The following is a 27,549-nucleotide window of genomic DNA, read 5'->3' as shown; positions in this document are numbered from 1 at the left end:
CCTCTTGTTTTAGCGGTTGCCTAATCCAATGCAAGACTGATACCATTCTCCCTGGCACCTACAGGCCACACGTCCTGTGCTTTCCACTTTGGGGCTAAGATACCTTCTCTCCTTCTGTTAGCCTCCCAGCCTGCCAGAGAGCCCTGGGGAGAATGGTTTAGAATCCCTGGGGCTTTTACCCCTGGGCATATATTTTACCTGTGCTCTTACTGACGCCTCACTTTCTGGCCACCACCCAGGCTCACACCCTATTTATTTGCTCTTCTCCCAGGCATTTACATTGGCTGTATTCTAGAAAAGCCCTGGGACTTGACTAAAATGTTCCTTGCCCACAATTCCTTGCCCGTGGATGAAGCATCTATCTGTCTGTGTTTAATATTCCTCTCTGACTGGCTTTCCAGAATCAGACTCTTTTTAAGTGTAGTCCTCCACCTTCTCTAGTTTTTGCCACCCTGAGATCCCAGACCTGAAACCTCCTCCACTGACATCAGCCAATGGCCAGGAGCTGCCCCCCACAAAGCCTTTATAGCAGCCAGAAGCCCCTCTTTGCTGCTTCTGAGTTCTGACCACAGCCTTCTTATCTCCCCCTTCTCCATCCTTGACGACAGCATTATGCCCTCCCTTCTGCCTCTCAGATTCACACCCACACGTGGGCCCTGTCTGAATCCAGCCACCTTGAGGGAAACTTTCCAGATTTTACCGTCCCAAGGGACTCTTGTCCTCCTCTGAGCACCTATGGGACTTACCGTCAGTAACACTTGGTTTGACGCTTTATCATCTGCCATTATGGACAGGTCTCAAACTGGTGACTGGTGGTGGGAGAGATGGCAAATAATATCCACAGGTGTGTTTTATTTGATCTGCACCTGCTTTGTTACAGGCCGTGGAGCCTAATGTGGGGCTGAACTCATGACCCTGAGATCAAGACCGGAGCTGAGATCCAGGGTTGGATGCTTAACCGACTGAGCCATCCAGGCGACCCAGGTGGTTTGGTAGTTTCAAAAAATTATTTGCTAACCATGTGGCAATCAGTAATACTCCCATCCAGTCAGGATTTGTGGCTTCTTTGAAAAACAAAAAAAGTCTGGTAATACTGCTTGTGCATTCCCACTGGGTGGTAATTAGCTGGACTGGAGTGGGGGCTCCCCCTTTAGATGGAGCATGTGCTCTCCAGCTCACCATAGCTCCCCACTCCCCCTGCCTTATTAACGCATTACTCCAGTCTCCTTCACTCAGTTACAGTTATTTGACCGGCTCCTGAGGCATTCTGAAATATTCCATGCCAGCGCAAATGTCCAGCTGTGTCACAGTCTCTTGGAGGAATGAAACTTTATTTCCTCATTTTGCATTTCTTTTTTTTTTTTTTTTGAAAAGCCTTATTTATTTGCCAGAGAGAGAGAGAGAGCACAAGCAGGGCGAGCAGCAGACAGAGGGAGAAGCAGGTTCCCTGCTGAGCAAGGAGCCTGATGCGGAACTCGATCCCAGGACTGTGGGATCATGACCTGAGCCAAAGGCAGCCACTCAACCAACTGAGCTACCCAGGGGTCCCTATTATCTTATTTTTCATCATGATAAATGTATTCTTTAATCCCCATCATCTGTTTCCCACATTTCCCCCATCCACGTCCCTTCCAGTAACCATCAGTTTATTCTCTAGAGTTGGATCTGTTTCTTGGTTTGTCTCTCTCCACATATGAGTAAGATCGTATGGTATTTGTCTCTCTCCAGCTGACTTATTTCACTCCGCATAACACTCTCTAGCTCTGCCCATGTCGTTGCAATGGCAAGGTCTCATTCCTTTTATGGCTGAGTAATATTCCATTGCATATATACACACCACATCTTCTTTATGCATTCTGCTATCAGTGGACAATTGGGCTGTTTCCATGGTTTGGCTAGTGTAAATAATGCTGAATCAACATCAGGGTTCATTTATCTCTTTGGATCTGTGTTTTTGTATTTTGGGGGTAAATACCCAGTAGTGCCATTACTAGAATATAGGGTCGTTCCACTTTTAATATTTTGAGGAACCTTCTTACTGTTTTTCACAGTGCCTGCTCCAGTTCAAATACCCACCAGCCATGCACAAGGGTTCCTCTTTCTCCACATCCTCACCAGCATTCGTTGTTTCTCGTGTTGTTGATTTTAGCTGTTCTGACAGGTGTGAGGTGACAGCTCATTGTAGTTTCGATTTCTATTTCCTGATGATGAGTGATGTTCAGCATCTTTTCATGTGTCTGTTAGCCATCAGTATGTCTTCCTTTCATGTCTTCTGCCCATTTCTAGTGGAATTATTTGTCTTTTAGGGGTATTGAGTTGTATCAGTTCTTTATATATTTTGGATGCTAACCCTTTATCGGATATGTCACTTGCAAATATCTTCTCCCATTCAGTAGTTTGCCTTTTAGTTTTGTTGATTGTTTCCCTCACTGCGCAGAAGCTTTTTATTTTAATGTAGTCCCAGTAGTTTATTTCTTCTCTTCCTTGCCTCAGGAGAGATATCTAGAAAAATGTTACTATGGCCAGTGTCAGAGAGATTACCGTCTGTGCTCTCTTCAAGAATTTTTATGGATTCAGTTCTCACATTTAGGTCTTTAATCCATTTTGAGTTTATTTTTGTGTATGATGAAAGAAAGTGGTCCAGTTTCACTGTTTTGCATATATCCTGAGACTTTACTGAATTTGTGTATCAGTTCTAGAAGTTTTTTGGTGGAATCTTTAAGGTTTTTTATATAGAGTTTTATATATGTGTTTGTTTTTTTTTTTTTTTAGATTTTATTTATTTGACAGAGGGAGAGAGAGCACAAGTAGGCAGAGAGGCAGGCAAATAGAGAGAACAGGGGAAGCAGGCTCCCTGCTGAACAGAAAGCCTGACATGGGGCTTGATCCCAGGACCCTGAGATCATGACCTGAGCCGAAGGCTTAACCACCTGAGCCACTCAGGTGCCCCTATATAGTTTTTTTATATAGAGTTTCATGTCTTCTGTAAATATCAGAATTTTATTTCTTCCTTACCAATTCAGATGCCTTTCATTTCTTTATGCTGTCTGATTGCTGTGGCTGGGACTTCCAGTGCTATGTTGAATAAAAGTGGTGAGAGTAGGAATTCCTGTCCTGTTCCTGACCTTGGGAAAACTCTCAGTTTTTCCCCGTTGAGTATGATGTTGGCTGTGGGCTTTTCATATAAATCCTTCATCATGTTGAGGTATGTTCCCTCTAAACCTACTTTGTTGAGGGTTTTTATCACAAATGGATGTTGTACTTTGTCAGATGCTTTTTCTGCATCTATTGAAGGAGCGTATGGTTCCTATCCTTTCTCTTATTAATGTGGTGGATCGTGTTGATTGATTTGTGAATATTGAACAACCCTTGCAACCCAGGAATAAACCCCACTTGATCATGGTGAATGATTTTTTTAAAAATGTATTGTTCAATTCAGTTTGCTGGTATTTTGTTGAGGATTTTTGCATCCATCTTCATGAGAGATATCGGCCTGTGGTTGTCTTTTTTTGCAGTGTCTTTGTCTGGCTTTGGTATGAGGATGATAGGCCTCATAGAATGATTTTGAAAATTGTTCTTCCTCTTGTGTGTTTTTTTTTTAATAGTTTGAGAGGAATAGATATTAACTCTTCTTTAAATGCTTGGTAAAATTCACCTGTGAAGCCATCTGGTCCTGGACTTTGGTGTTTTGGGAGTTTTGGGGCTATTGATTCTATTTCATTACCAGAAATTGGTCTGTTCAAATTTTCTATTTCTTTCTGCTTTCGTTTTGGTAGGTTATATGTTTCTAGGAATTGATCCGTTTCTTCTAAATTGTCCACTTTGTTGGCATACAGTTTTTCATTATAGTCTTTTACAATTGCTTGTATTTCATGGTGTTCATGGTCATTTCTCTTCCTTCATTAGTGATTTTGTTTATTTGGATCTTCTCTCTCTCTCTCTCTCTAATGAGTCTTGCTAAATACTTACCAATTTTGTTGATCTTTTCGGAGAACCAGCTGCTGGTTTCATTGATCTATTCATCTATTTTCTTGTTTTGTTAGCTTCTCTATAATTTATTTCTGCTCTAATCTTTATTATGAATTTTGAATTTCTTTTGTTTCTCTCATGCTGCTCTGTACATAATAGATGCTTGCTAAATATTGAGAGAACGAAGAATTTCCTGAAAGAGGGGTCACCCTCTAAATGTTCTAGAATCAGTGAAAATTTGCTTTCACTCTAAGGTAAAACTTTATAAATGCAACATCTGCTGACTGTTAGTTGCATCCGAACAACAGAGAGGAAAATCAAGTTTCAGAGAGCCTATACAGTGGGGCTGGGGCTGTAGATATCGTAATTTCAGGGGTAAGGGCCAATACCCTTCTCCGATGAGGAAGCTTTCCTAGGTGTCCATGTTGGAAGAGCAGAGAGGAGCTGCCCCGCTGCTCTCTGGGAATGTTTGTACACAAACTCTGTGAGTTACTTTGTCTGGATAGAGATCAAACATTTGTAAAATGCCCTTTCCGTTCTGGGCATTTATTAAATAACTCTGCACTTATTCTTGGACTATCAGGAATTTGGAGCACCTTGGAAAACCTACTGAAAAGGTGAGGGAAATACAGAGAGATTGAGCCTAATCCTTGATGGGATTTAGAGCCTGTTTGGTGAGTCATGTTCAATCGAGAGAAGTGTCCGCTGATTCACTGGCCCAGATGCGCTCAGAGGTTGTGCTATCCCCTCATGCCATCGCTGGTGATACTGATGTGTGGGGCAGGATGGGAAAACAGAGAAGGTACGCGTGTTTACCTGCACTGCAACAAACAAAAAGGAACGTGAGAGCCCCGAAAACTCCCACTGGGGCAGAAATCTGATGTCAGGTATTGCTAAACAGCGGCAGGCAAATTTGTCTGGACCTTTGGATGCAGAAGTGGGTTTGTCAAAATTTGGTTCTTTTTTCTTTTTTTAAGATTTATTTATTTATTTGACACAGAGAAAGAGCACAAGTAAGGGGGGAGAAGCAGGCTCCACACTCAGCAGAGAGCCCGATCCCATGATCTGAGCTGAAGGCAAACACTTAACTGACTGAGCCCCATCCCCCGCCACCAGGCTCCCCAAGTCAGACCTTGGTTCTGAGTAACTTTGAGAACAGAGAGGTTGCACAGAAAACAGATACAGTGCATCCAGAAGCTTGACTCTGGAGCCCTTGTCTGCCTTCTCTGCCACCCTGTCCCCTCCAGCCACCACCAGTTCCAACCATGGCTAGGAGAGGAGGGAAGTGGGGAGCCACAGCCCCAGGGCCACCAGCTTCCTGCAGGCCCAAAGAGCTCACAGGCCTTGCTTGGGTCCCCCGAAATGCTCTGGCTCGGCTGGGTGTCCAGGAAGCTCTCAGACCCGTCCTAGAGGAGGCAATATAGGGCAGGGGAGGGTGGGGAAGGCTGGGCAGAGAATCAGCTAAGGACACACACGGGTGGCTTTTATCCTGCAGACTCTGTAGGAAGTCTGGAATCTATCACCTTGGAATCACCTAGAGCTGAGTTTACGTCACTTAATCTTGCCAAACCCAATTTTACTGCTCCTGATGTGAAGTGGTGATGAGTCAGGAGGCAGTGTTTGTATAGCGCCTGGCCCATATTTCAAGAGATGGGAGCTGTTGAGCTCTATAATGTTGCAAATGAGCAATAAACTATTAGATCGGTTATTATTTGTTGTGGGTTTGTGGGTCAGACGCTATGCTAAACCATTTACCTCCATTATCTTTTTGATCTTTAAAGGGAAGATAAAGAAATTGAATTACGGAACAGAAGAGTGACTCATCAAAGGTCATCCAGCTGGCAAATGACAGCAGCAGCATGAGCTCCAGGCAGAGCGGCTCCAGAACTGACACTTAGAACTGGACCACCTGCCAGACATTAACCCCACTTCATACACGGGGAAACATAGGTTTAGAAAGCCCTAGTGTCAGGGACAGAGCTCCCTGGGGCTTTAGACTCCAGGCTCTTCTTTGAAACATGCTGTGCGAACTTGGGCTAGTGACTCAACTCCTCTGAGCTTCTGTTTCCAAATCTAAAAAAATGTCCGAGTCCAAAGCCTCTGGCAGCCTATATGGTGAGAAGCAGTATCCCCTGGGAGAAGGTGGAGGGGAGGGAGCTCAGAATCTCCTGGAGACAAAGGATGAGAAGACGGGTGTGACACAAAGCGGAGGCCGGTCTGGGATGCAGACTTGCCGGAGTAAATGCGCCTAGCTTGTACAGCCCATTTAGCGGCTGGCCTGAGAGTCCAGATGACCGGGTGGGCGGGAGTACGGATGGGCCACTCTGTTGGCTCACCCACACGGTGAGCCGCTGTTGCCACCTAGGGGACAGGCAGTGGCCAGGAGCCCATGCCAGGGCTGTGGCTGAGCAGTATTGCACATTCCCCATCTCCTGCTGGTTTCCGGAGTGGAAAGGGGCTGCCCAGGCTTGCTCCAGGAGTGGGGAGGAAAGTGAGGAAAAGAAGCTGAGAGCCGCTCTGGTTTGGGATTTATAAATAAATCCATCTGGAAGTGTTTGGGGCTGACGGAACCTGAGGCCGGCCCCTGCAATTCAGGCCATGTGGCACATATTTCCATTCACACCAAACCCACCCCCACACCCCAGTCCCAAGAGACCATCTGATTGGGCCTGTCTGCTCCGGCCCTGAGCTCGGCAGGAACCCCTCAGGCCCCCGCCCTGCTTCCAGCCCCCACCCCAACCCTCCTCTCCTCCCAGCCCAGCTCCTGCAAGATGTCTTGCAAGGGCTTCAGGACATTTCATGGTCTACTCAAGTGTTGCTTGAAGGAATGAATGGATTTTCAAGTCTGCATTTAACGGGTAATGCATTCCTCTTAGTAGGAAGGGGCCCCATGGTGGTTATGGAAGATGAGGCGTTCTTAACTTTTGGCCTCCCATCTCGAGATTCCGGCAAAGGCCAGCCAAGGTGCAAAGGCACTGCCTGAGTCTTGTTCATCTTTCTTTTTATTATTATTTATTTATTTATTTGACAGAACGAGAGAGCTTAAGCAGAGGGAGCTGCAGAGGGAAGAGAGAGAAGCAGGCTCTCCATTGAGCTGGGAGCCCAACACAGGGCTGGATCCCAGGACTCTGGGATCATGACCCGAGCCGAAGGCAGATGCCCAACCGGTTGAGCCACCCGGGCGCCCCACCTTGTTCGTCTTTCTATCCCCAGTGCCAACCGTAACGCTCAGTGGGTGTTGGTTATATGAAGGGGTGAGTTGATTCATCAGTTTAACAAAAAGCGCACACCCTCCTGGTCTGTGTACTCTGCTGCATGCTGGGAACACGGTAAAGTGCAAAATAACCAGAGTCCCTGCTCTCATTGAGCTCACAGTCACAGTGCTTCTCAACGAGATTAGCCTTCACACTCGGAGGAAGACCAGTCTCTGCAGGTGTGGGGGTGCTCTCTGTGCATTGTAGGATATTTCACATCCTCATTCCTGGAGTCACTGGGACTACCTTCAATGTCCCTATGCATTCCCAAATACTTCCAGGGGGCAGAAGGACACCTCCCTCTCCCAGCTGCAGGGGAACTTGACAGTGAGCCAGGGAAGGAAGGCCATTCCCAGGGTATGAATGCATGCAGTCCTCTAAGTCCGCATGTAAATCAGGTGGCTTAGAACTAGGAAATCACGTTTGCTCTACAGAGCTATAAAAGCTCCTTCAGTCTGTGAGTTGGGGCCCTGAAGCCCAGACTGTAGCTGAGGTACGTCGTTCTCCCAAGCTGGGTCAGGGCTCAGTTGCAGGCACCATGCTGGCAGCTTTCAAAATGCTGATGAGTTGGCTACTTGGGACTGTCCAGGAAGCCACCAGAAACTGGTCCCAGGGCCAGATGACAGGTCAGATCCCAAGATAATGGATTTGGGATAAATCCACATTGAGGCTGGAGTTAGAGTTGAGGCCCAGGACCCACTGAGATTGTCGAAGGAGAAGATACTGGTGGAAGACAAAGGAACGAATCCAGGATAAAGGCCAGAGCTAGGGAAACAGGCCCCAGTGGTATCTCTTCCCCGCCCCCCTCATTTCCATGAGCACAGTCAACACCCCAGTTCAGGGTCTCAAACTGTGCCAGGACCATTGCAGCAGCCTCCTACCTGGCCTCCATGCTTCTGGTCTCTGCCTTCCAGAATTCTCTTCTTAAAACACAGTCTTTGTCTTTTGCCTTCCCAACATTCACCAGGGCCAGCTTCTCCAGCCCTGCATCTTAACCCCCTGTGGTCCAGCTTCCCATCAACCTGGCACTCTCTTGGCAAGCAGGCTCCAGGTGCTCCTGCCCAGACTCATTGTGGCTCATCCACTAGAACTTACCATCTGGCTGCATGGAGCCCCAAACACACACTGCCCTTCTCACCTACATGCCAACTCCCCCCCAAGCCTGGGCTGCCTTTTGACATCTCTCTCCATTTGGAAAAATGCACCCGGGCTTCAAGACCAGGCCAGTCTCCTCTCCCGAGGCCTCAGAGGCAAGCAAATGCTTTCCCACCGCAGTGCTCCCTCTCCACCTCTTCAGTTCCACCACCGGGCTCTCTTTCCCACTAGAATAGGAGTTCTCTGAGGGCAGCAGCCATGTCTTGTTTTTTCAAAGATTGTATTTATTTATTTGACAGAGAGAGAGGGAGAGAGCTCAAGCAGGGGGAGTGGCAGGCAGAGGGAGAGAGAAGCAGATTCTCCTCTGAGCAGGGAGCCCCACATGGGACTCGATCCCAAGACCCTGGGATCATGACCTGAGTCTGAAGGCAGACACTTAACCAGCTGAGCCACCCAAGTGTCCCAGCAGCCATGTCTTGTTTTGCTTTGTAACCCCCTTACCCAGCTCGGTGTGAATGACTGGGAAAGTAGGCTTGGGGGACAGTCTGGTAGGACAGGGCAAAGAGGACATGGGATGGGTTCCCCCAGGCCTTACCGTGGCTCCACTTAAGCCACTTTTAACTGCTCTCCCTGCATCAGCATGGTCCTTGGATGAGGATTCATGAAAGAGCTAGGGCAGCGAAGGAAAAAGATGCAGAGCCAAGGCCAAAGCCAGGCAAAGGGAGAGGTGTGGAGAAGACAGGAGAGACTGGGGTGGGGGTGTGGGGGGTAAAGGAGGAGCTGGGCGGGGTGTGGAGAGCAAAGGTCTGCATCATCAACTTACCTCCCTTGGGGGTCCAATAACTTGGAACCGAATAAGAAAGATTTGGGATTCTGCAAATGCAAGGAGCTGCTTAGGCCGGTCAGCTGAATGTATAGTTAATTAAGAGGCATTAGTGCCCTTCGGTGCCACGCTGTGCATGGAACCATATCCTGCTGGGATCAGATGCCAGCTGCCCAGGACGCTCATTTAGTAAAGAGCCAAAAACAGCATCAGCATGAAAGAGCTAGAGAATTCCTCCGAGAGCTCTTCTGAAGGGCACCAGGGCGGCCACCGGAACCACATCATTGCCCCCGCACTGTAGGCCTAGAACTTGCCAAAGAAGAGCGGGCCCCAGAAGAAAACCAACACGTGGCAAGCAGCTAGTATCCCATAGGCCATGCCAGATACATTTTACACGCATGAGCTAATTTTTGTCCTTGATGCAACTGGGGGGCGGGGAGTGGTGTTGTCCCTATTTTACGGATTAGACAATTGAGGTCCAGGGAGAGGTAAAAATGTGGCCCGAGGGAACACAACTCGAAAGTCTTGGATCTGGGATTCCAGGGCAGGTTGTCCCTTCTCCAGTTGGCAACTGTGTGCTCTGCGGTCTTGCTGACTTTGGCCGTGGGGCTGATCTCTTTGGATTGATTTCTTTGAACATAAACAAAATACCATCAGTTTTTCCTGGCTCTGGAATGAGCTTTCAGAATCATGTGCTGTGCTCTAGTTTCCAGCTGGGTGCCTTTGCTGGGGGTTCACAGTTATGAAGCAACAGGCCTTATCCCGAGGATCAGCAGGGTGCTTTTGTTCCCAGGAGATGCTGCAGACCCAGGGGCTCATGGACTGTGGGGCCAAGTTTTCCAACTTCTCTTCCCTCCCAATGACCTGCCTGTGGTTGATGGTTGACTGTCTTCCCAGGCAAATGTAAAATTCCCTATCAAGAGTCATGATACCTCTGAGATGTTGGCCACACCGTGTTCTGAGCACCCCTGGAAACTGTCCCTGTCTGCTCAATTCGTGACACATGTGATCTGTCTGCTGCCAGGCTGTGAGTGATGGGGAGCAGAGGAGAGGAGGTATGGACAGTGTTGCCCAGAATTCTGATGTGACATGGTTAAGCCAGCTCACGAAGGGGCTGATGGAAGCAGAGTGGCTGGAGCCCATTTGGGGGCAAAATGGCACCCAGTATGACCCCTCAAGAGTTGTGGCTTTAGGGTGGGGGGGTTGTTTAGAAAACCCATGACGATAGTTCCCCGGAATTGCTTGGGAGTCGGGAGTCAGGCACCATCTGGGGATCTTTGGGGCTTGAACTTTGGCCTAGAAGTGGCAGGGAATCATCATGCTGCCTGCAGGGCCTTCTGGAATTGTGTCAAATAACAGGATTTTCAGGGATGCACAATGATAAGCAGGGTAACAAGTCTCTGGTCTTGAGTTTGGGCTTTTGCTCCGGTCATTTTACTGAAAAAGGATCCCTCTGCACCACCTTTAAAATCTATTTGGAATCCAAGCACTTCCCACCACCTCCAATGCTGCCATCTCCAGCCACTGTAGTACAAGCCATCGTCCCATCTTGCCTATCACCAGTCTCCTCAAGTGGTGCTACTTGGTTTTTTAGGGTTTTCATTTATTTATTTGAGAGAGAGAGCGAGCACAAGTAGGAGGAACAACAGGCAGAGGGAGAAGCAGGCTCCCTGCTGAGCAAGGAGCCCCACGCAGGGCTCGATCCCTGGACCCTGGATCATGTCCTGAGCCGAAGGCAGATGCCCAACCTACTGAGCCACCCAGGCGCTCCAAGTGATGCTATTGAAGCCTAGGCTGAGTATGTCAGTATTTCGCTCAGCATCCCCCAACTGCCCCCCTTCTCAGTCAGAGTAAAAGCTGAAGTCTTGATGGTGGCTTGCAAGGGCCTCATCGTCTGCCCCCACCTTATGTCCTAGACATTCTCTTCTACAGATTCCTCCATCACCTACTCTGTTTCAGGCGATCTTTTTTAAGCCTTCTGGGCATATTTGTGTTTTGTACTTGTTCTTCCTTCTGCGGAGAATGTTCCCTGACGCCCCTCCCCCCCACCACCACAGTGGCAGTCATGATCCCAGGAGCGAGTGGTCATGGGAACCAGGGAAAGGTTGTTGTATGGAGAGGGCCACCTGGTGGGGGGGGCTGTGGGCTTTGGTAGAGGGGTGCGGCCAACCCATGATGAACCTGCACAGAGAGAGCTGATGAAAAAAAAATTCTCATCTTCTTTTTCTTTCTTATCTCCTTGCAGGTGCCTCCCATTGGTCAAACCTAACCCGAAGCCAGAGGGCAAGGGAAGCCGTTAATGCAGTCTGCACAGGTCAGCATAAAACAAACAGGCACATGGCTGGGTGGAGAAGGGTGGAGAAGATCTGGTGGGGGAAATGGAAGACATCCAGAACCACCTGGCTCTCTGACTTCCTTCAGATCTCCACCAAAACGTTACCTTCTCGGGGAGGCCTTCTCTGGCCACCATTTCTAAAATTTCCACCCCTGGCACCAAACATCTCATATACTCCTTCCAGGCTATGTTTTTTTTTTTTTTTCATGGCACTTAATATCACCTAATGTATAATTTATTTATCCTGCTTATCATCTGCTCCATGCCTAGAATGAGAACCCCATGAGGGCAGGGACTTTTTTGTAGACAGTGCTGGTGATCAGTGTCTAGAATACTACTTGGCTCATAGTAGGTGCTCAGCAAATATATGGTAAATGAGTGGATGATTTCAGGGACCATCCTACTGTGAGTCTGCTCTCAGCCAGGCACAGCATAGGTATCCAGTTGTTGGTCATGCCCACTGCTCTCAGTTGCCTCCAAAGAGGCTCAAAGGCTGCCATGCTTTTGGGTCAGAGTGTAGGGGAAGTCTTTGCTACTCCCATGACTGACAACCTATGTGACGGTGTGTCAGCTTGAATCTTACAGAAACTACTGTTGCACTGATTAGCATGGGCAGAGCTTTGTGTGGTTTTAAGTTGTCATCAGCCATGGGTAGGTTCATGGTCATGGGCACATTGGCCCTTCCGGGTGGTATTTCTATACTGCACTAGTGGTACGTTATGGCAGGCCCGTCTCCAAGCTAGGTAAGGAGCCACTTCCTTGAGGCTCAAGGGCAGGGGAGTCATGAGCCAGGTCTTCTGGCCATGGTGGTGGTGAAGCAGGGATTGGTCGGTTCAGGATAAAACAAACAGGTTTAGATTCCTAGAACACTGTAGCTATGGCCGGGATGTTTTCACTATACAAGTAGCATGTGAATATGTTATCATTGTGGAAAAAAAGAAACCAATAATCCAGCTACAGTTCAAAACCCTCTTCCCTCCCCAGCTCCATTCCCCAGAGGAAACCACTGTGATCAGCGTAGAGTGCCCTCTTCCGCATCTTCTTCTGTGTATATATACATATGTATGTATGGTTGTGTGTGGGTATTAAAGATAAATGCTAGGGAACCATAGACACCAATTGATAACTTACTTTTTTCACTTAACAGTGTATCTTGGAGGGGCGCCTGGGTGGCTCAGTCAGTTAAGCGTCTGCCTTTCGCTCAGGTCATGATCCCAGGGTCCTGGGATAGAGCCCTGCATTGGGCTCCCTGCTCACTGGGAAGCCTGCTTCTTCCACTCCCATTTCTCTCTCTCCCACTTCCCCTACTTGTGTTCCTGCTCTTGCTATCTCTCTCTCTCTCTGTCAAATAAATAAATAAAATCTTTAAGAAAACCCCAACACAGAGAAATCCATAGACCCTTCAACCAGTTTCCCTCAATGGCAACCTCCTGCAAAACTAGGGTGCAGTATCATAAGCGGGACACACATGCAGTCAAGATACAGAAGATTTCCATCATCACAAGGATCCTTCAAGGTCCCCTTTCAGAGTCACACTCACTTTCCTCCCAGCCCTACCTCCTGCTTAAGCTCTAGCAACCACTCCTCTGTTCTCCATTTCTAAAACAAGGTCATTTCAATAATGTTGTGTAAATAGAATCATACAGTAGCGGACCTTTTGGGGATTGTTTTCTTTAGTCAGCTGAGTTCTCTGGAGGGTCATCCAAGTTGCGTGTATGGATATTCTGTTCCTTTCTACAGGCGAGTAGTTTTCCATGGCTGGGATATATCACACATAGTTTAGCCATTCACCTGTTGAAGGACACGTGGATTGTTCCTAGTTTCTTGGCTACTATAAATAAATTTGCTACGAATAGTCATAAAACTGTAGAGAGTTTTCATTTCTCTGGGAGACATGTCCACAAATGCAAGGGCCGTCTCGTAGCTTTTAAAGGAACTCTCTGGGGATGTCTGGGTGGCTCAGTCAGTTAAGCGCCTGCCTTCGGCTCAGGTCATGATTCTGGTGTCCTGGGATCTAGTCCCGCATCAGGGGGTCTCTGCTCAGTGAGGAACCCGCTGCTCCCCATGCTTGTAATCGTGCTCTCTCTCGCTGACAAATAAATAAAATCTTTTAAAAAAAAGTAACTCGCCAAACTGTTTTACAAAATGGCCACATCATTTTACATTCCTACCAGCAATGTATGACAGATCCAGTTTCTTGGCACCTCCACCACAATTTGGTGTAGTCACTATTTTTTTTTTAAATTTTAGGCATTCTGGTTAGGTGTGTGGTGATATCTTGTCGTGGTTTTACTTTGCATGTCCCTAATGGCAAGCCATTGAACATCTTTTCGTGTGCTTACTTGCCATCCACATAACCTTTCCAGCGAATTGACTGTTCATGTCATGTTTTGATTGTTAAGTAGAAGATCTAGCTCTCAATTCCAAAAATTTTTCCTCTGCCTAAAAATTGTGTTTTCTACCTCCCATTTAAGTTTGTGATGCATTTTCCAGTTTTATTGAGATATAGTTGAGGTATGATGTTGTGTGAGTTTAAGGTAGATAATGCGATGATCTGATACACATATATATTGCAAAATGATCACCACGATAAGATTAGTCTGTGATGCATTTTATTTTATTTTTTAAAAGCTTTTTCTAATTTATTTGACAGAGAGAGACACAGAGAGAGAGGGAACACAAGCAGGAGGAGTGGGAGAGGGAGAAGCAGGCTCCCTGCCAATAAGGGAGCCCGATTCAGGAGTTAATCCCAGGACTCTGGGATCATGACCTGAGCTGAAGGCAGACACTTAACAACTGATCCACCCAGGCGCCCCCTGTGTGATGCATTTTAAGGTGTTTTTGTTTTGTTTTGTTTTGTTTTGAGAGCAAGAGTGAGAGAGTGTGAACGCACATGCACACCGGAGCGTGGGTGGAGGTGGTGGGGGAGGGGCTGAGGGAAAAGGAAAGAGAGGATCTTCCCAGGGCTCCATGCCCCACACAGAGCCAGAGACAGGGCCAGATTGATCTCACAACCCTGAGATCATGACCTGAGCTGCAATGAAGAGTGGGAAGCTAGACTGACCCAGGCGTCCCTTAAGTTGATTTTTTAGAGGTATGCATTAGTTTCCTGAGACCACCATAACAAATTCCCATGAATTTCGTAGCTTAAAACAAGATAAATGTATTCTCTCATGGTTGTGGAGCCTAGAAGTCTGAAAGCAAAGCATCAGCAGGGCCATGCCCTCTTTAGAGGCTCTAGGAGGAAATCCTTCCTTGCCTCTTCCAGCTTCTGCCAACAATCCTTGGCTTCCTTATCCTGTGGCCACATCACTTCGACCTCTGCCCCCATCTTCACATCAACGTCTTTGTGTCTCTTTCATAAGAATTTTTGTCATTGGATTAGGGCCCACTTGAACAATCCAAAATAATCTTCTCATTTCAAGATCCTGGACTTCATGACATCTCGCACAGACCCGTTTTCCAGATAATGTAACCTTCACAAGCTCTGGGGATAAGGATGTGGACATAGGTTTTCAGAGGCTACCCTTCAGCCCACTACACAGATCAAGGTTCTCTGTTTTGCCTACGTGTAATAGCTCCAGCACCATCTGAAAAGACCATCTTTCTTCCACTGAATTGCTTTTGCACCTTTGCTGAGAATGAGTTGAGCATGTTTGTGGAGGCATATTTCTAGGTCTCTACTGTGCTCCGTTGAACTATGTATCTATCCCTCCACTGGGACCATACAGTCTTTGTTATTGTAGCTACATAAGTCTTACAGATGGGTAGAGCAATGTCTCCCCGTTTTTCTCCTTCTTTTTCAAAATTGTTTGGCTGTTCTAATTCCTTTGATTTTCCATATAAATTTTAGAATAAGCTTGTCTGTGTCTAAAACACCCTCCTGAAATTTTGATAGGCATTTCTCTAAATCTGTATATAAATCTAAGGGAGGATTGACATCTTTACTATGTCAAGTCCTCTAATCCATGAACAACCTGTATTTCTTTTTTTAAATTTTTTAATAAACATATAATGTATTAGCCCCAGGGGTACAGGTCTGTGAATCGCCAGGTTTACACACTTCACAGCACTCACCAAAGCACATACCCTCCCCAATGTCCATAACCCCACCCCCTCTCCCTAGCCCCCTCCCCCTGGCAACCCTCAGTTTGTTTGTGAGATTTAGAGTCACTTATGGTTTGTCTCCCTCCCAATCCCATCTTGTTCCATTTATTCTTTTCCTACCCCCCAAACCCCCCACATTGCAACAACCTGTATTTCTCAATTTATTTAGATCTTCCTTGAATTTTTTCATGAGCATTTTTTTTAAAGATTTTATTTATTTTATTTGACAGAGAGAGAGATCACAAGTAGGCAGAGAGGCAGGCAGAGACAGAGGGGGAAGCAGGCTCCCTGCTGAGCAGAGAGCCCGATGCGGGGCTCGATCCCAGGACACTGAGATGGTGACCTGAGCCGAAGGCAGCGGCTTAATCCACTGAGCCACCCAGGCGCCCCTTTTCATGAGCATTTTGTAGTTTCTATAGCATACAAGTCCTGTACATGTCTTGTTGTATTTGCACTTAAAAGTATTTCATTTGAGAAATTGTAAATGGTATTGTTTTTTAATTTTGGCATCCATTTGTTCATTGCTAACATATAGAAATACAATTTATTTGTCTCTGCTTATCTTGTATCCTACAACCTCACTGAACTCGCTTATTAGTGCTAGGAATTGTTTTCTGGCTCCTTGGGATTTTCTTCATACACCATCATGTCATCTCCAAATAGGGACGGTTTTATTTCTTCCTTTTTGCTTTGTCTGCCTTTCATTTCCTTTTCTTGCCTAATTATACTAGCTAGACCTTCCAGCACTATGTTGAATTATAGCAGGGAAGGTGGACATCTGTTAGAGAACAAAAACTCAGCTGAGTAAATTTGAAAATCTAATTGGCTTTCTCAGGTGATTCATGAATCTGGCAGTATCCCATCTAGCAGAGGGGAGCTCTGAGGAGTTGTACAAAATGGAAGGTTTTTGTAGGAAGGAACATGGGACAAGAAGTCATTATCAAAAGAAAGGAAAAGATTGTTTGGGCTAGTTCACTGTACCTTCAGGGGAAGGGCAGGGAGTCTTATTAGGTGGATTACCTTATCTTCCCCTGAGGAATGGAGAACCCATGTGACAGATTATCCCCTTGGTGTCGATCGGAAAATTCCTGACTGACGGGTTAAGACTACATTTCTAGGGGAGGTGGATAGTACAGTTAGATTCTATTAAACTCTGGTTTGGTGACTTGGCCTAAGTGCCGCCATTTGGGGCCTGTGGTTTTCTTTTTAGTACATTCCTGCTTTGTTCCTAATCTAAGGAAGAAAGCATTCAGTCTTTCACCATTAAGTTCAGTGTTTTCTGTAAGTTTTTTATAGTCGCTCTTTTTCACATTGAGGATATTCCTTTCTTTTTCTATTTCTGAAAAGCTCTTTTTTTTTTTTTTTTAAATCATAATGAGTGCTGGGTTTTGTTAAGTGTTTTTTCTGCGCTGATATAATTATGTGACTGCTCTTCTTTAGTCTGTTAATATGGTGAAATACACTGACTTATTTTGAGTTATTGAAACTGTCTTGCCTCCCTGGAATGGACCCCACTTCTTCTTACATATTACTGACTGCTATTTGCTAATGTTGTGTTGGGAAGTTATGCTTCTTTATTCATGAGGGATATTGATTTATGGTTTTGTTTTTTGTGTGTGACTGTCATCTGGTTTTGGCACCAAGATAATAGTGGTTTCAGAGGCGCCTGGGTGGCTCAATCGGTTGAGTCTGACTCTTGATTTCAGCTCAAGTCACGATCTCAGGGTTATGAGATGGAGCCCTGTGTTGGGCTCCTCACTGAGCATGGAGCCTGCTTAAGATTCTCTCTCTCCCTCTCCCTCTGCCCTTCTCCCTAACCCTGGTCATGCTCTCTGCTCTCAAAAAAAAAAAAAAAAAAAAGGTGGGGGGTTAACAGTAGTTTCATAAAATAATTTGGGAAGCATTTCCTCCTCTCCTATTTTCTGGAAGAGATGGTACAGGACTGGTATTAACATTTGGTAGAATTCTCCAGTGAAACTGGAAGTTTCTTTTTGGGGGAAATTAAAATTATGAATTCAATTTTCTTAATAGTTATAGGGTTATTCAAATCATCTATTTCCTATTGAGTGAGTTTTGGGAGTTTGTGAAACTAATCAAGGACTTGGTTAGTTTCATCAAAATTCTCAAAGTATGTAGAGTTGTTAGTATTTCCTCACTACCCTTTTGATTTCTGAAGGGTCTGCAATGATATTCATTTGGTTCCTGATATTAGTAACTTGTGTTTTGTCTCTTTCTTCTTTGTAAGTGTTATTAGAGTTTGTCAATTTCACTGACCTTTTCAAAGACCCAGCTCTTTGTTTCATTGATTTTGCTCTAATTGTTTTCCTGTTTTCAATTTTATTGATTTCTCCTCTTCTTTTAATTTCCTGTCTTCTGTTTGCTTTGGCTATGTTTTGCTTCTTTATTCCCTAGTTCTTAAGCTAGGAAATTAGATTATTGATTTGAGACCTCTTCTCTCCTAGTATAAGCATTTTGTGCTATAGTTTTCCCTTGAATGACCACTGCTTTAGTTGCATCCCACAAATTTTGTGATGATGTACGTTCATTTTCATTCAGTTCAGTGTATTTTTAAAATTTCCCTTGAGAATTCATCTCTGACCCATGGGTTATTTGGAACTGTGCCATTTAGTTTCTGAGTGTTTAGATATTTTCCTGCAATCTCTCTGTAATTATTGATTTCTAGTTGGATTCCATTGTAGTTAGAGAATACATTCCATTTTCTTTTCATTGTTTAATTTATTGAGGTTTGTTTCATGGCACAGGATGCTCTCTAACCTGGTCTATGCTCATGGGTACTTTTGAAAAGAATGGGTATTATTCTCTTGTTGGATGGTGTGCTCTATAAATGTCACATTGGATCCTGTTGGGTGAGGGTGTTGCTGAGTTCTTCTATATCCTTGTTGATTTTCCACCAGGGAGGTCCAGCTCCCCATTCAGCCTTCTCTGATGTCAACTCAGTGGGGAGGTTTCGGGTGCCTAGCTACAACTTAGTAAGGGTAGAAGTCTATGTTTTCAACCTTTCCTTTGCAGATGGGGTTGGAGATGGGGTCCCATTTTTTTTTTTCTTCCTGTATCTGGCTGAAGTAAAGTAGTCATTGCCTAGAATTCTCTGCCAGGCTAGTACCTCCTTTCTGGTCCTTTGATTAGAGGCACAGGCTTTTTGGTTTGGCTTCAGGTTTTTTCTGTCCCCGTTGGTGCTTCCAGATTGCCGACTTTCTGAGCTTCAACTCTGGGATATATGAAGCATAACAGAGATCCAGGGAACATATCCCCATGTCATTCCTGTAGTCAGGAGGTTTCTTACTGGTGTACCTTCTTCCCTCCGTCTTTCAGAATCTTCTGTGTTGTTTTATTTATAATGTCGAGGGGTTTGGGGTATACTTACTTAGTTGTTAGTTTGTAGTTTTACTTAGTGGAATAAGGAAATGTATATCTACGTTGTCTTCCCAAAAGCAGAAGTCTTGACTTAATCTTTTAAACTGTTAGATAGGTATGTCTGGGTGTCTCAGTCGGTTAAGTTGCTGCCTTCGGCAGAGGTCATGAACTCAGGGTCCTGGGATCGAGTCCTGGGATTGGGCTTCCTGCTCAGTGGGGAGCCTGCTTCTCCTTTTGTCTGTTGCTCCCCCTGCTTGTGCTCACTCTCCCTCACTCTCTCTCTCAAATAGTCTTTTAAATAAATAAATAATAAAAATTTTTTAAAAAGATGTTACATAATTTTGCAGAGTATGACTTTCAGCAGTTTGACTATTTACTTGTTTTTATGAACTAAGATCGTCTTTAAACTTTGATGGCTGGTATTTCCACAAGCAGCCATTCAATAAATATTGGTGTACATGTGCAAGAGTTTCTTTAGGATGGATGCTAAGAAGTGGAGTTGCTGTGTAATAGAGGCTGTGCGTTTTACTTACTGGCAGATGCTTCCAGATTCCCTCCAGCGATCCTGCACTCCACCCAGTAGTGTATATGAGAGTAGACTTTTGCTCACCTCCAAGCCAGCACTAGATATAATCAAACATTTAATTACCAGTGTGATGGGTGAAAAATGGTATCTGGTAGCTGTTTTCATTTGCTTTTCCTTGATTACTAGAGGTTAAGCATTTTTTCAAATGTCTATTGGCTATTTGTAACTTTCCTTCTGAATTGACTGACCATATACTTTGCCATACTTCTTTTGGGTTGTTTGCCTTTTTTATTGACTTACAGAGTCAATATAGATAGATATAGATCAATATCATGGATATGTATATCAATATATGTAAGAGAGATTAATTTTTGACATATTACATATGTTGCAAATCATATACTTCTCCCAGTTTATCATTTGTCCTTTGCCTTTATTGATGGTGTCTTTAGTCTAAGAAATGTTTTTTTTTGTTTTTTTTTTTTAAGATTTTATTTATTCATTTGACAGAGATCACAAGTAGGCAGAGAGGCAGTCAGAGAGAGAGGTAGAAGCAGGCTTCCCGCTGAGCAGAGAGCCCGATGTGGGGCTCGATCCCAGTACCCTGAGATCATGACCTGAGCCGAAGTCAGAGGCTTTAACCCACTGAGCCACGCAGGTGCCCCTAAGAAATGTTTTTTGATGGTGATTCATGTTTATTAGCCATGCTTTTATGCCTTTTGAGTTGTGTATGTGTGCTGTTTAAAAGGGATTTCTCTGCACCAGTCACAAATATATGCATCTACACATTTTTATTGTAGTTATAGGTATGTTTTATATTTTATATTTGGTTGTTTGAGCTATGTGCGCATGTGCATGTGCGTGTGTGCGTGTGTTTAGTATGTGGTAGGGATCTAATTTAGTTTTTTTTCCAAATGAAAAGCCAGTTGTTTCAATACTTTGTATTGAATAATCCATCCTTTTGGCACTGGCTTATAAATGCCACTAATATCATTTATTTAACATTTTTACATGTGTGGTTTGGGGGCTTTCCATTCTCTTTCACTCTGTCTACTTCTGAGACAGCCATACCTTACTAATTATGATAGATTTGATACTTTGTATAATAAATTATCCTTCATTGTCATCCCCCCCCCCGACAAATTGTTTGAGATTTTCTTGTGCCTGTTCTTTTTCATATGCTTGTCTAAATCAGTGTGTCAGTTTCCACAAAAAAATTTCCTGTGGAGATTTGCTTGGGATGGTAATGAGTTCACAGATTAATTTAGGGAGAATTGAAACCTTTTCTTCTTTTTTTCCACTCAACTTTTCCTCCTTCACAAAGAACACTGGAGCCCACGTGTTTGGGGCTAAATAACCCACACATACCCTCCCCCACATACACACACATTTGTTTCTGTGTATTTGTAAAAGCCTGAACTTCAAACTCCCAGGGTAAATATTGATTAGAAACATGGACTTTTTAAAAAATATTTTATTTATTTATTTGACAGAGGGAGACACAGCGAGAGAGGGAACACAAGCAGAGGGAGATGGAGAGGGAGAAACAGGTTTCCTGCCGAGCAGGGATCCCAGTGTGGGCCTCAATCCCAGGACCCTGAGATCATGACTGGAGCTGAAGGCAGATGCCCAACTGACTGAGCCATCCAAGCATTCCACTGGGGTTATAGTTCTCCATCCAGGAGAGCCCAGGATGATGGTGTCTGGATGGAGGATGTGTGAACGGTGGAGGATGGGAAGAACCAGGAATTGGGGGTGGCCCCCTATCCCAAGCTGCTGGGATCCAAGCGTCAGGTCCTGAGGAAATATGGAACCACCCATTCCCAGCAGGGTGCTCTCCTTCACGTCCATCTATAGAGGGTTAACAGGGGAAGGTGAGCTGAGTTAGTAGCTGGGCCTATCGGGCCTGATGTTCTGGACAGACTACAGTGTGGGTATGAAGGCAGTTCTGACTCCCTTTGGGTCCACTGCTGACATAACACTCCCCAGTTCTGTAGAATTTCTGTCTTGGCAGGGGTGCCGATGCCTAGAAAATTTACCCTCTAGTAAAAATGCCCCGTTCTACCACAGAATAGCCATGCTGCCTGCCCAGTGGTGTGTTCATGGAGTGTCACCAGCCGGCAACAGGCACTCACAGCCACTTGGAAGGTCTTGATCCTTGGCTTTGGGATGGAGTTGCCCCCTCAGTTGCTCTGGCAAACAGTAGGCCTAGAAGGATATTCGGTAGCATAAGGCAGGCTTGGAGTTTCATTGAAGCCCTCCATACTTCTCCCAGGGATCCTGTAGGGGCTGGTTTAGAGGTTCTTGGGGATGTGCAGATGCTGTCTGGGCAGGGTATTCTCCCCTCCCCATGTTGAGAGGATGGACACTGCCCCAGGACATGTGTAGTCCCCCCTACACACACACACATGCACACACGCACACACACACACGCAAGGTCATGGTCTCCAAGGCAGTAGTGGGGCCTAAGCCACCACCCTATGGATTTTGACACCTAACAAGGCCAACAAACAATCGCTCTAGTCAAGAAGGCAAATCAATGGCAATAAATACCTTATGAGAGGTACAGAGTTCCTATGTGGATCTTATTTACCTCGCTTTTTTTTTTTTTAAGATTCTGTTTATTAAAAAAAAAAAAAAAGATTTTTTTTTTTGGCCACCCCTGGGGGGCTCCGTCAGTTAAGCATCTGCCTTTTGCTCAGGTCATGATCCCAAGGGTCCTGGGATGGAGCTCCATGTTGGGCTCCCTGCTCAGTGGGGAGCCTGCTTCTGCCTCTCCCCTCTGCTCATGCTCTCTCTCTCTCTCTCTCTCTCTCCCTTAAATAAATAAATAAATAAAATCTTTAAAAAATATTCTATTTATTTAATTGAGAGAGGGAGAGAGAGAACAAGCAGGGAGGAGTGGCAGAGGAAAAGAGAGAGAGAGAGAGAAAGAGAAGCAGACTCCCTGCTGAGCAGGGAGCCGAATGTGGGGCTTGATCTCAGGACCCTGAGATCAAAGGCAAGACCCTAAACCGACTGAGCCACCCAGTCGCCGCTACTTACCTCACTTTTAAAATCCAATCTATCATTAACTCTTCTCCCACTCTTGGATCTGTTTCTTCCCCCTCCCCCATTTTCATGCCTCCGATTTAGACCCTACGGAGTGCTATTGGATGACCACACGTCCATTTCTCTGATCTGTTTTCCTTTAGTGCATCTTCCCAGCTCAAAGTTCTGATCGTGTCTTCTGCTCCATAGTAAAACATGTTTACAGAGTCAAACCCAGCCCCCGCCCCCGACTTTCTTCCCAACTGCCATTTATACCTTTCCTTTTATTTCCCAAATCGTCAGTGTTTCTTATAGTGCTGATTTTGAAGGTCCCCTAAGATGTGGCCCGCCGTTCCCTTTCTGCCTGTGTGTGTTGAGCGGGTGCTTAGGAGGACGCTGCAGTTTGATGCTGTGGGCAGCGCACCTTGAACTCTGGAGTCCGGCAACTGGTTCATCTAGTGGCCCCTCTGCTTCTTAGCTTTTAGAAGCTGGCCCTCACTTCGTCTTTCTCTCACCCTCACTTTCCCATTCTGTTAGGGCCCTGTAGAAAAAACGACCCCTAGCTGAGATGAGTGGTAAACACTCAGCGAGGGTGGCGGTGAGCGGGGCTTCCGGCTGCGGAAGCGGCCACGACGCGGGGGCTGGGGAGGGCTTAGGCCCGGGCTGGCCGAGCAGGTGCTGGCGCCCAGCTGCCGTCGGGGGCCGACGCGGGGCTGCTTTCCTTTCGTGCGCAGAGTAGCTCTGCGCGTCTTGTGCGTCACCGGGCGCGTGCAGAGGCGGCGAGTGGCGCGGGTGCAGCCGGCGCGATGAGTCACGGTCCCTCGGCACCTCCGGAAGGAGAGGCTCCTTGGATGCGGCCCCGCTCCCGCCCGCGTTCCTCCCCCGCCCCACTGATGGACCGAGGCGGCCTCGCGCCCGGCAGAGGGCGCTGCAATGCAGCCGCTCCTGTGGCCGCATGGGCAGGCGCTGCCTCTGGCTCAGAGGGAAAGGGAATTGGGGGCCCAGGCGGTGAGCTAGGTGGGGAATGTCTCTGCAGCCCCCGCGGTGGCGTTGTTTTTGACACAGACGTGAAGTGTACCTGAAAATGATCAGTCCCTGTGCAGAGGGATGGCGCCGATGGGGTGCTACTGGAGAGAGCTTCTTTCTTTTTTTCTTTTTAAAAAAATTTTTAAATAAACATATAATGTATTATTAGTCCCAGGGGTACAGGTCTGTGAATCGGCAGGCTTACACACTTCACAGCACTCACCATAGCACATACCCTCCCCAATGTCCATAACCCCACCACCCTCTCCCTACGCCCCTCCCCCCGGCAACCCTCAGTTTGTTTTGTGAGATTGAGCCTCTTAGGGTCTCCCGAGACCTCTCCCGAGAGGAGAGCTTCTTCTTGCTTCCTACAAGCTTTGGAGTATAGTCCATGGAAGCGGGCGACTTCCCCCACCCGTCCCCAGAAAGGGTCCCTGATTGGGCTGGTCTCCCCTTCCCAAAATCATTCTCCATAGGTGTCGCAGCCCTTGATCTTCTCCCCTAGGACCTTTCCCACCAACGATGAGGGAGGTTACAGAGATTTGGGCAGACCATTACGCAGGGCAGGAGAAAGCACTTTGGCTAACAGGGTGCCAGGGTTTCAGTGCCAGACCCATCTGGAGGCTGCTGTGTGACCTTGGCCATGCCATCATTCATAGATTCAGAAAACATTCACGGTGACAGCAAGGTACTAAATATAGGGGAGCTGGAAGAGGCCAAATCTATGAACAGACAGTTACCCTGAAGGCCGCACACATAGGTGATTTGTTAATGTTTGCTGAAGAAATAAGTGATGTGACTTCATCACAGCACACTAGGGCAGGAGTTTTTTGTCACTAATGTGTCCCAGGTGTCTACAACAGTGCCAGACACACAGTGGCACTGAGTGTTTTGTCAAATGGACAATAGAGAAATGCCTGGAGTTTTCTATGAGTACGGAGGGTGCCTACCCCCACAAGAGTATGTGAGGCTCGAATCAAATCTTGAGGAAGAGTGGGTATTAGCTGGGCATGCAGGCCTGGAGGGGAGGGTGATACAGGCAGAGAGAAGAGCCTGTGCCAAGGTACAGAGCCCTCAATGTCCTCACCTGTTTGCATCTCCCATTCCATCCCATAAGAAGAAAAGGGCAAGGTTGGCCCTGTAGTGGCTCAGATTCTTCTAGTTCTAAGAATCTCTGATCCAAGAAATGAATACATTTACCCATGTTAGGGCCTGATCAGTGTTGAGCAGCTTTGCATTCCAGGAGATCTGGGTTTTGACTTTGGCTCAGGCCAACTTCAGAATAAAGGCTTAGCGATCTTAGACACCTCTTTTCCATCCCATCACTCTCTCTTTCACTTTGGAAATCTCCCTCTGAATCCCATACAATCAATTACACCATAAAAGTCAGCACTTCTTTATATATTGCCATGATTTTCCTTTGTATTAACTTAGTTGTTGAAATAAAGCCTTTGTTAATTATGGATTTATGGATCTAACACAGGTTAATTGTGGTCAACATGGAGAAGTATCACACACAAAAAAAAATCACCCATACTTTTACTACCTGATGTAGTTACTTGAAGATTTGTTATTAAAATCCACATGCATGGGGCTCCTGGGTAGCTCAGTAGGTCAAGCATCAGACGCTTGATTTCAGCTCAGGTCACGATCTCGTGGGTCCTGAGATTGAGCCCCACGCTGGGCTCCATGCTCAGTGAGGAATCTGCTTGGGGAGTCTGCTCCTCACCCCCCACCTGAACACTCTCTCTGTCTCTCTTTCTTTCTAAAATAAATACATAAATCTTCTTTTAAAAATCCACATGCATGTGAACTTATAAAACCCACTGTCACAGATGGCTTCCCTATCAGTTTTATGTTTCCAACAAACATGAGCTGGGGGCAATCCTCTCTTACCCTCCATTAGTTGTATCTCTGATGGGAAGAGATGTTGGCTGGTCCCCCGAAACTTCAACCCTTTTTTTTTCTTTAGAAGATTTTATTAGGGACATCTGGGTGGCTCAGTCAGTTAAGCATCTGCCTTGGGCTCTGGTCAAGGTCCCAGGATCCTGGGATTGAGTCCTGCGTCTGGGCTTCCTGCTCAGTAGGGAGTCTGCTTCTCCTTCCCCTTCTGCCTCTCCCCCTGTTTGTGTGAGGTCTCTCTCTCTGACGAATCAAAAAATGGATAAAGTCTTTGTTGAAAATAAAGATTTTATTTATTTGAGAGAGAGAGAGAGAGAGAAATAAAACACAAGTGAAGGGGAGGGGCAGAGGGAGAGAAACAGACTCCCCCCTGAGCAGGGAGCCTGACTTGGGGTTTGATCCTAGGACCTTGAGATCATGACCTGAGAGCTGAAGGCAGACACTTCACTGACAGAGCCACCCAGGTGTCCCCAAATTTCTGTTCTTTAGCCAGCTGTAGACCGTGCAAAGTCCTCAAAGAACATACTGCTGAGAGGACTTTTACAGGGAGGCAGGGCTCTGGACCCAAACCACTATGTACCTCCTTCACCCCGTCTAGAGTTGGCCTAGATTATGTGGGAGCCACTAGGCTTTGTTCCAGACCAGAGACAGCACTGAGCAGCTTTTTTGGGGGTGGGGAGCTGGGAGAGAGGCTGCTTAGGAACTTACTTCCCTACCTGCCTGAAGGAGCCCCCACAAGTAAACCCATAACCCTAGCTTGCTCTGTTTCCCTTAGCCCACCCACGGAAAGATCCATCCCCAGCACACTGGTCCCTTTTTGGGGCCTAGTTCCTTGCTATTCAGTGTGTGATCCATGGGCCAGAAGCATAGACAGCCAGATGTCTAGATGATGGTTTGTATGTTAATGTTTAAGAAGTGAAGTGCAAAGAGCAGATTCTATTTCAGAAGGTCTAGGGTGGAATCTAAAATTCTTCATTTTCCTTTTTTTAAGATTTTATTTATTTATTTGACAAACACACAGGACGAGAGAGAGAGAGCATAAGCTGGGGGAGCGGAAGAGGGAGAAGCTCCTAATCAGTGAGGAGCCCGATGCACAGCTCGTTCCCAGGACCCTGGGATCTCACCTAAGCCAAAGGCAGATGCTTAACCCACTGAGCCACCCAGGCGCCCCTGAAATTCTTCATTTTCTACCAGGCTTTTGAGTAATAGAGATCCAGCTTCTTCACAGAGCACACCCTGTAGCAAAGATCTGGGAGCCTGCTTGTCCTCCCTTAAGGTGAAGGGGCAGGAGAGGTCTCGAGTGTTCCCTAGAGGTTAGAATGTGTAGATGTGCGTGCACACACACACATACACACACACACAGGGTTGAGGACTGTGTCGTGGGTGTTGCATATGTGTTTGGTGAATGAATACATGAAGTTGAGGAGTAAGAAGCCCTGAGTCTGCACTCACATCCCTCCAGCGACTTGCCCATTTCAGCGTCAAAATTAGCTTCTCAGTCACCAGATGGAATTGGTTCCTGGGCCATTTTTTGTCCTGGCTCCATCGCTCCTTTCTCACTGCTTCTGTTCTCATTCAGATACTTCTCCTGTAGCCCCTGCCTCCCCCCCACCCCCGGTCCCTTTCCCCTCCAGTTTTACTAAGAAGACTCTGCAGCTATGATCTAGGCCTTGGCGACATAGTTCCAGAATCTTCTCCACTCTGACCCTGCTTTTGCTACCTTGGTTCTCTGGTTCCTGGAACCCACATCTGGTTTTCCCAACTCCCCTAGTCCTGTTACAGCCTGGCACTTAATGCCCCCTTTCATCCAAGCTGCTGCCTCTATGACCTGCCCTGCCATGCCCTTGGACTTGACAGCTCTCACATTCCAGACTGTTGACAGTGCCCCAGGCCTCTGGATGGTCCACAGGGGAAAACTAACATGCAGGCCTCATTCTCTCTTGCTATATTTCTGTGACTTTATATATCCTGCCTTCATAAGTAACTTCTAAGCTCCTTGAGAGCGGGGTGATCTGTGTCTAGTCCTCTTTATCCCTTGCAACACTGGCATCTTCTTTCATTCATTCACTCATTTCTGAAGGACTGAATGTCCTTTCTGTGCCAGGCG

The 27,549-nt window shown here is 46.3% G+C and overlaps 1 protein-coding gene across 7 annotated transcripts in view; it reads left to right on the top strand.

The window, feature by feature from the left end:
- Positions 1-27,549, top strand: part of NHSL2 (NHS like 2) — a 263,397-nt gene that overhangs the window by 104,160 nt on the left and 131,688 nt on the right. For all 7 annotated transcript variants that reach the window (XR_009401368.1, XM_059385650.1, XM_059385651.1 and 4 more), the window contains exon 2: positions 11,387-11,455. Coding sequence is in view for 6 of the 7 variants with exons in the window: in XM_059385650.1 (XP_059241633.1) it covers positions 11,387-11,455 (69 nt within the window). In the remaining variant the exon portion in view is untranslated. The remainder of the gene's footprint in view (positions 1-11,386; positions 11,456-27,549) is intronic.

Source organism: Mustela nigripes, chromosome X (assembly GCF_022355385.1).
Source record: "Mustela nigripes isolate SB6536 chromosome X, MUSNIG.SB6536, whole genome shotgun sequence".
NCBI lineage: Eukaryota > Metazoa > Chordata > Mammalia > Carnivora > Mustelidae > Mustela > Mustela nigripes.
The sequence above is the reverse complement of the archived record's forward strand: the minus strand, read 5'-3'. Positions and strand labels throughout refer to the sequence as shown.